The 9,069-nt window shown below is 61.0% G+C and overlaps 1 protein-coding gene across 1 annotated transcript; it reads left to right on the top strand.

Moving 5' to 3' along the window:
- Positions 1 to 391: 391 nt before the first annotated feature.
- On the top strand, positions 392 to 7,968 carry CEL (carboxyl ester lipase). Its single transcript, XM_027616733.1, has 11 exons — positions 392 to 523; positions 2,467 to 2,617; positions 2,707 to 2,829; positions 3,009 to 3,206; positions 3,809 to 3,939; positions 4,102 to 4,209; positions 4,329 to 4,446; positions 5,597 to 5,783; positions 5,943 to 6,146; positions 7,033 to 7,230; positions 7,574 to 7,968. Exons 1-11 carry the CDS (start codon positions 437 to 439, stop codon positions 7,887 to 7,889), a joined length of 1,821 nt encoding a protein of 606 aa, XP_027472534.1. The 5' UTR covers positions 392 to 436; the 3' UTR covers positions 7,890 to 7,968.
- Positions 7,969 to 9,069: the final 1,101 nt, after the last annotated feature.

Raw genomic sequence — 9,069 nt, 5'->3', positions numbered from 1 at the left:
GCCCATTTCTCTGAGGGCAGAGCCGAGTCCTTGTAAATCAGTGAGCCAGAATGCAGGGCACTGTCCACCTGGGCAAGCCAACGGCCTGGCGACCTTCGGTCCTGTGCCATCTGCCTCCGCTCCCAGGTAGGTGGGAACCTGCACAGGTGCGCTGTGGCACCACGGCACCGGGGGCACCCAGCCCTGGGAAAGTAGCCTGTCCCTGCGCCGTGTTTGTGCACGTGCGCGTGCCCTACTGTGTGACCTGGGCCCAGCCTGAGGCTAGCTGGAAACAGCAGCTGTCTCCTGGCCCCAGGTACACTGCCTGGAGTGTGGCCAGCCCGGAAGGAGGGGCAGAGGTGGGAGGAGGGCAAAGGGGCCCTCTGTGGACAGCTGCTACTTTGGACTCCCGGCCAGCTGCGGCCGCATAAATAGCCGCGGGCCGGAGGGGAGGGCCATGCACGGGCAGGCGCACGCCATGGGGCACCTGGGGCTGGTCGTCTTGGGCCTCACCTGCTGCTGGGCGGTAGTGAGCACGGCAAAGGTAAGCGAGGGCCCAGCAGAGGGGCCCCTCTCTCCTCTCCCTCCGCGAGACCTGGAAACGGGACAGGGCACAGCGGAGGGAAGACAGGGTCACTGGCCAGAAGAGCCAGCCTGAGAAAGAGACCCCAGCAATCAAAATGGCATTTCCTGGGCACTTCATGTTTTATGTATATTCTCATTCATACGACAGCCTGCCAGATAAAATACAGGATGCCAAATTAAATCTGAATTTCATACAAACCACGAGAAGTTTTTGGTGTGGGTATCTTCTATGCAATATTTGGGATATACTAAAAAAAAAAAAGTCAATTTATGGGAAATGCAAATGGAACTGGGAGTCCTCAGTCTTTATTTGCTGAGTCTGGGAACCCAACACCCCTCTGGCTCTTTCCTCTCTAGAGATGTCAATGTCCCCTTTTCACAGAAGGGGAGACGGGCCCAGAGCAGATGAGCAGTTTGCCCAAGCTCACACAGCCACCAGTGGCTGAACAGAAACCCAAAACTCCGGAGTCTGGCTCCCAGCGTAACCTCCATGTCCCAAGCGGCAGGTCCCCACCTGCTTGCTGGCCAGTCAGGAGGCCGCCCGAGGCGGGCACGCCATTGCCACGGGGTGAAGAACGAGGCAGGGAAGGGGCTGCAGGATTGAAACCCCACAGACACGCGGCCCTGTGGTGTCCACCCTCCTCCTGCCACCTCCGTCCCAGCTGCCCTGGGGCCTGCCCCTTGGCCCCAGAGGTTCAGGTGCTGGCCTTGGGCCCCTGCTGCCCCCAGGAGGAGGTCACTCTCCGGGGGAGGGGGGCTTCTCTAAGGGCAGAAATGACCAGGATTGCTCCCCGCTGTTCCAGCAGCCAGTGCCACCCTCCCCACCCTCACCCAGGGCCCTCAGGGCAGTCTCAGTTCTGAGAGGTGACTTCCTAGTCCCCAGGTACTGACCTGGCCTGCTGCCCCATCCCAGCAGCCGGGAAGCCTGTCAGAAAAGATGCCTGGAGGCCTGAAACAAGGCTGCACCTCCTGAGCCAAGAGCTGGGGCGGGGGTAGAGGTGGGGGAGCAGAGCTGCACCTGCCCCCGGCCCCACCCCTGAGGGCCCTGGCAGGAGTTGCTCTGGCCTCTTCCCCGGTTGCCTGTTAGCCTAGACCTTACAGGGCCCTGGGACGGCAGCTGGGCCTGGGGGTGCAGAGCTGCCCTGCCCTTGGCTCCCTGGGACGTAGCACAGGTGAGAGCCAGGAAGCAGACACCTGCCATGGGACCCGATGGATGGGGGCGGGGGGACAGCCCTAGGAGGGGATGGGAGCCTGGCTCTGAGGTTAGATAGCTGTTTCTCACAGGGTGACTTCAAGCAGGAGAGCCTCAGTTCCCTTCTGGGACAATGGGTAGATGAGCACCAGCCCCCAGGACCCTCATGCAGACTGGATGCATTGGCTGCGAGGGCCCAGCTCAGGGCTAGGGCTGGATACACAGCAGTGGTTCTGACGGCCCGGGGGGCGGGGGTCTTCCTCAGCACTGAGCACAAGGGCTGGGAGTCACCAGGCCACCGACTCCAGGCCATCCGGACCCTGGGGGAAGGGGGGACACAAGGGGAGCAAACGGGCCATCTTAGAGATGGGGAAACAGCCTCATGGTCACGGCTAGGTGGCCATAGCCGAGATCCAAACATCTACCCCACCTCTCCTGGCCTACTTGGAAGGCTCCCTGGAGTGGGAACATACTGGTTGACCCAGCTTCCTCCAAGATTCAGGGAGCAGGACACCCTCGGGGTCCGGGACCAAGGCGGTAAGCTGCTCCTCTAGCAACGTGGGCAAGCGGCAGGACTCAGGTGCACATTGGCCCCTCCTTGAAGCTGTCTCTGGGGAACCTCGGGGCACCCTGGGGCCTGCTCAGATTGCCTCCCAGCCCCATTCGGGAGACCCGCCTGGGCCTTCCTGAGCCTCGGCCTCCACCCCCAGCTGGGCGCGGTGTACACAGAAGGAGGCTTCGTGGAGGGCATCAACAAGAAGCTCAGCCTCTTTGGCAACTATGTCGACATCTTCAAAGGCATCCCCTTCGCCGCCCCCCCGAAGGCCCTGGAGAACCCTCAGCGGCACCCCGGCTGGCAAGGTGGGAGCGGGCAGGGGCTGGTGAGGCCCCACGCCTGGGGGTGCCATGGGGCAGCTGCCATCCTCACCTGCCCCGCTGGCCGCCCGCAGGAACCCTGAAGGCCAAGGACTTCAAGAAGCGGTGTCTGCAGGCCACCATCACGCAGGACAACACCTACGGGGAGGAGGACTGCCTCTACCTCAACATCTGGGTCCCCCAGGGCAAGAAGGAAGGTGGGTTCACCCTCCCCGCACCCTGCAGCATGCCCCCAAGCAGCCAGAGACTCAGGCCCTACCCTTGTGTCTGGGGGGCTCCAGAGCCAAACCTCCCTGAAATCAGCACAGGGTGCGGAGGGGAGCCGGGTTGGGGGGGCTGCATCTGGACTCACTGGGTCTGCTCTGCTCTGCCTTAGTCTCCCGGAACCTGCCCGTCATGATCTGGATCTACGGAGGCGCCTTCCTCATGGGGGCGGGCCACGGGGCCAACTTTCTCAGCAACTACCTGTACGACGGGGAGGAGATTGCCACACGGGGCAATGTCATTGTGGTCACCTTCAACTACCGTGTCGGCCCCTTGGGCTTCCTCAGCACTGGGGACGCCAACCTGCCAGGTCCGCCAACCTGCCAGGTCCACTCTGAGCGAGTGCACCCAGCCCCGTGAGCTCTGGGCCCGGCGGGGGTTGAGCCTTAGCTCCCATCGTGCTTGAACAGCTCCTGCCAGTCCCCTTGGAAAGGCCCAGAATCCTATTTGCAGAGCCAGGGAGCTGGAGATGCGCTGTGAGATGCAGGAGCCCCTTGGCAGCTGTAGTGAAAGAACAGAGGCCCACAGACTGACAGACAGAGCGGGACCCAGAGGCCCAGCGGAGCAGGTGCAGGGAACCAGTGAAAGAGAAGATAAGAAATTGAGGCGGCAACAAGGAGCCACGGACAGACAAGGGGGGCTGTGGCAGGGAGGGAGAGAACAGAGCAGGCTGGTCCTCCTGCTCCTTGCCCCTGCCCCCAGCCTGAGCCCCACACCTGCCCCAGCACCCCACCCGGCCAGCCTCTGGGGGACCCACCCTTCAACATCCCCGCGCTCAGCCAGGGTCTCCGTGCAGTTGAGGGCATTCTCATCCCACCCACGTGCATTGTTCACCCGGTGTGGCCCAGGCCCTGGCACCCCAGCCCCCACCAAGGGTCCCTGATGAAGGCCCATCCTCCACCCCGCCCCCAGGTAACTATGGCCTTCGGGATCAGCACATGGCCATCGCTTGGGTGAAGAGGAATATTGCAGCCTTTGGGGGGGACCCCAACAACATCAGTATCTTTGGGGAGTCAGCTGGAGGCGCCAGCGTTTCTCTGCAGGTCTGGCGGCCCCGGAGGGTGGACCTGCCCCGAAGTGTGTGGGAGCTAGTCAATGGGAGCAGGGAGGAGAGGGGCTGGAACTGATGTGTGGGGTGTCCTTGGCCAAGCCCAGGGTGGGCAGGCACAGCGAGGCCTTGGTGACAGGACCTCTGTGTATTGCAGACCCTCTCTCCCTACAACAAGGGCCTTATCCGGCGAGCCATTAGCCAGAGTGGCGTGGCAGTGTGCTCCTGGGCCATCCAGAAGAACCCCCTCTTCTGGGCCAAAAGGGTAAGGAGGGGCTGTGGTGGGGGGGGGGCTCCCTCTTTTCCACTCTGTCCTGGACTCCATCACCTTCTACCCAGAGCACTGGCCTCACCCACCTGCCTACCCACCCCCACTCCCTCCAGATCGCTGAGAAGGTGGGCTGCCCCTTGGACGATACCGCCAGGATGGCCAAGTGTCTGAAGATTACCGACCCCCGTGCCCTGACGCTGGCCTATAAGATGCCCCTGGCAGGCATGGAGTGTGAGTGGAGGCTGCTGGGGGAGCCTGGGCGTGCTCCCAGTCAGGGGGGGCCGGCCATGCTCCTGGAGAAGAGAGGAATTGCTGGGTCTGAGGCTGGCCCTGTCCCCAGATTGCTGGTGTCCCTAGGCAGCTTGCTGCCACCAGCACCCTGGTAGGCTGGTAAGGATGAGGGCCGTTCTTTCTTCTTATCCCCCGTGGGTCATGACCCCTTTGAGAAGCTGATGAACATGTGGGCTCCAGTGCCCGACAAGGCACACATCCGTGGTCATTTGTGCACAATTTTAGGGAGATTCATGGACCCAAGACCGAGAGACTTTGTCCTAGATGGTCATTTGTTCCTCTTGCCACTCATGCAGTGAACACGCACCCACTGAGCGCCCGTGGCAGCACCCAGCCCTCCCGGCTCTGCTCCTGTGTACCCCGGCATGCCGGGGACCTCATCAGCGCCGTAGGCTGGGGTCCGCTCTTGCTTACCTTTTTGATGCTAAGTAAGAGGCCCCATCATTTGCATCTTTACCTGATGCGAATTAAACCGTAAGCAAAGCGGAAGCCAAGCAAACACGTGGTCCCAAATGCAAACCAGTTGTTTCCTCCGGCGTGCACCGGAAGGAAGACCCGCCGGGCTGGGCCTCACGAAGGCCACTGCCTCCACCTGCCCCGAGCCAGCTCTGCGGTCCTTTCGGGGCCAGTTCAGGGGTCTGCAGGGCAATGTGGACCTCGCAGTTTCTGGCGAACACGCTGGAGCCCAGCCCCGAGAGGGGGTGCCTCCTCCATCGGTCATCTCAATTACTTCCTCGTCTTCCTTCCAGAGGCGGGAGGGAGGGCAGCCCTGGGCTCCAGACCAGTGGTTCTCGGCCTGGGAACTTTTGCTCCAGGGCACATGTGCCCACGTCGGGAGACAGTTTTGATTGTCATAACTGCAGAGGGGGTGCCACAGGTGTCCCGCGGGCTGAGGGATGTGGATGGACACGCCGCAGGGTGCTGGACATAGAATTACCCCGCCCTCAATGGGGGCGGTGCTGAGGCCTGAGAAGCTGGGTCTAGATCAGAGGAGGCAGGAAGTCACGCTGGAGTTGAGTCCCGCCCCCAGAGGCGGAGGGGAGGGGCAGTGGGTACCGGAAGTGTCAGAGCCGGCTGCTCCCCCACCCAGATCCCGCACTGCACTATCTGGGCTTTCTCCCTGTCGTCGACGGAGACTTCATCCCCGATGACCCCGTCAAGCTGTACGCCAACGCGGCCGACATTGACTACATAGCAGGCATCAACAACATGGATGGCCACATCTTTGCCAGCGTCGACATGCCAGCCATCAACAAGAACAAAGCGGAGGTCACCGAGTAAGCAGTGGGTGCGGGACCCAGGGGGCAGTGCCCAGGGGCAGCTGAGGGAGGTCAGCACTGTGTTGGGGGCCGTCCCTCGCCCTTTGCTGGGTGGGGGTGCAGATACCCTCCCACTGGCACTGGGTGGAGGGTCCAGTGCTGGCGTGGTCCCTGCAGAGAGGACTTCTACAAGCTGGTCAGCGGGCTCACCATCACCAAGGGACTCAGGGGTGCCAACGCCACCTTTGACATCTATACCAAGCCCTGGGCCCACGACGCGTCCCAAGAGACCAGAAAGAAGACCGTGGTGGACTTGGAGACCGACATCCTCTTCCTGGTGCCCACCCAGTTTGCCGTGGCCCAGCATAGAGCCAATGCCAAGTGAGGACCTGGGCAGGGAGGCTCCCTGGGGAGGCCCACCCACCTGGGATGGTGCACCTGCGCCCTGAGACCTCTCGGGAGGGTGGCTCGGGTCCCCACCTGGGCCTGCACCACCTGCTTTGCCCAGGCCTGACAAGACCTGAGAGGGCCCCTCCTCACCTCCCAGCCTCAGGGGGCTTTGCAAAACCCTCCCACAATCCTCTGCCTGGCCTGGCACTGAGTGCCCTCCCTCACCCCACAGTCCTTCCCACTGAAAAGTTCTTGAGTTGACCTTCCACCCCTCAAGCTGTGTAGAAGGAAAGAACCCTGGATGATAATGGTCTCTGTTGTGGGTTTCAACTTGACCAACTTTCAGAATAACTTAAGCCTGGGACCACATTAAAACTCACTATATGATAATAGCCAATGAAATAAAAAAAAAAGTTAGGAATGCTTGAAAAGTAGGAAGACAATATTATACCTAGAATCTAGAATGAAAGCTTCGTAGCAACTAAGCAATAAATGTAGCTCTGAGCTTCCTGTCAGTCAGGGCAAAAAGGGAAACATCTGAGGGCATATACCCTGTCCAATTAAATTAAGATACAAATTCACTTGCAGAGCAAAAAAGATCTTTCTTGATACTGAATTGCAGGAGGAAGCTGCCTCAGTGTGTTTTGTGGTGGTGAATTACAAACACAACTGAAATTGTAGAAGCTTCGAATCCGTGGCTTTCGCCCATGGCTTTCCCTTTCCCGGGTGTCAGGATCCCAGCTTCTTCATGAGTCTCGTGGGAATTCCCCAGACCCTTCCCTGCTCCCTCCACAGCTCCCTCTGGAGCACATCCCTGTGCTGGGTGGCCCCCAGGTGAGCACCTTTCCAACTTGGGTGGTCTCCCCTCCCTCCTCAGGAGTGCCAAAACCTACAGCTACATGTTCTCCCACCCCTCTCGGATGCCCACCTACCCCAAATGGGTGGGGGCTGACCACGCGGATGACATCCAGTACGTCTTTGGGAAGCCCTTCGCTATTCCCCTGGGCTACCGGACCCAAGACAGGACGGTCTCCAAGGCCATGATTGCCTACTGGACCAACTTTGCCAGAACTGGGTAAGACAGCAGTGAGGCTGAGCCCAGAGCCCCCTGCCACCTGGCCCTGCAGGCCTGGGTTCTAGTCCCTGCTCCCTCACTTACAATTGACTTCCTGGATCCTCGGTATCTCTGTCTGTCTGGGAGGACGGGGCTACTGCCCAGGCCCCGAGATCAGCACCTCTTGGGGTTCCATGTGCCCAGCCAGGGCCCAGGCACCATATAGTGAGGTACCCTGATGGTAAGGGTCAGTGCAGAGGGTGGAGGACTGTCCAGGCAAGCCAGGGCCGAGATGGGCTAGGGACACAGGTCTCCAGCCTCCTGTGAGCCCCCAGCCCCCACCCAGCCCTTTTCCTCCCTGCAGGGACCCCAACATGGGACATTCAGCTGTGCCCACACACTGGGATCCCTACACGGTGGAAAGTGGTAACTACCTGGAGATCACCAAGAAGATGGATCGCAACTCCATGAAGCAGCACCTGAGGACTAATTACATGCAGTTCTGGACCTTGACCTACCAGGCACTGCCCACAGTGACCGGAAATGGGGCCTCCCCCGCTCCCCCCTCCGGGGATTCCGATGCCACCCCCACTGCCCCCTCCGTGGATTCTGATGCCACCCCCGCGCCCCCCTCGGGGGACTCTGAGGGGGCTCAGATGCCCATAGTCATCGGCTTCTAATGTCCTCGGCTCCAGGAAGCCATAGGGTGAGACCTGGGGGACCCACCTCCCCTCCAGAGCTCTTCCTGAATAAAGCCTCATCTCTATCTGGCGTCTTCCTTTGCTCCCGAGGCCCCAGCTGGAGGAAGCAGCGCTCTCAGCTCTGTTCAGCCCCAGGCGCTGGGCCGACTACCTTTCCCCATGGTGTCCATCAGTCCTCAAGCTCCAGGAAGTCTGGAGAAGCCCCTCATTCTAGAGAGGAGGAAACAGGTTTGAAGAAGTGAAGTGTCTGAGCAGGACTGGGCTTCAGGTGCCGGTCCCTCGGCCCTGGACCGCTGGTTCCCAGGGGGCAGGGCGGGCGGTGGCCACAGGTGGGAGAGCAGCTGGCCTCTGCGGGCTGTGGCCTCCCCTGGACCGGTGGAGCCCAGCCACACCAAGTCCTCTGGGATGTGCGCAGTGACCTCTGTGTTCTAACTGGGGTCTGGGCACCTGGCCTGGGGGGAGAAATGGACTCAGCTTCCAACTGGATGCACATTGAAGAGAGAACAGAGCATCACCCTGGAAGGTGAGAAGCACAAGGTGCAAGAGGGCTGGGCATTGGGTGGCTCTGGCAGAATTGAGGCGCTGGAGGCGGAGGTCGGAGTCAGGGCCATTCCCACTGGGCATCGGGCATCATGCCGAGGGCTTAAGCAGCCTGATGTCACCATGGCCACAGCAGGTGGGCACTGAGAGGGGGTCACATGCCCCAGGTCATGAAACTCCAAAGCTAGTGCTCGAAACGATGCTGGTAGGGGGCGTCTTCCCCACCCCTCACTCATTCTTTCATCTCAGTGGGGTGGTGCTGAGGGCTCAAAGGAGAGAAGATTCTGGAGTTCTGAGCGGCTCTGCCTGATGGGGGTGGGGCTGGGGACAGCAGCACCCAGGAGGCAGCCAGCATGCTTTCCCTCTCTGGCCACAGATGGAAGACTGAGGTCTGGGGAACTGAGTCCAGTGGCCCCACGCACTAGAGCTACACGGGGCAAACCCGTCCCCCCAAAAAGCAGGGTGCGCTCAGGCCAGCCTGTGACCACGGTGGCTACCCTGGGCTTCCTGGCTTGGTCAAGGGCTCTCAGGTGTGAAGAGAGGGTTCCTTGTCACAGACTGCGGGGAGGGACCCTCGTGGCAGTGTGGGCCTCTCCTGGTGACCGTCCCTGCCCTTGGC

This window comes from Zalophus californianus, chromosome 13, assembly GCF_009762305.2.
Source record: "Zalophus californianus isolate mZalCal1 chromosome 13, mZalCal1.pri.v2, whole genome shotgun sequence".
In the NCBI taxonomy this organism is placed as follows: domain Eukaryota; kingdom Metazoa; phylum Chordata; class Mammalia; order Carnivora; family Otariidae; genus Zalophus; species Zalophus californianus.
This window is presented reverse-complemented; position numbering and strand designations above follow the sequence as displayed.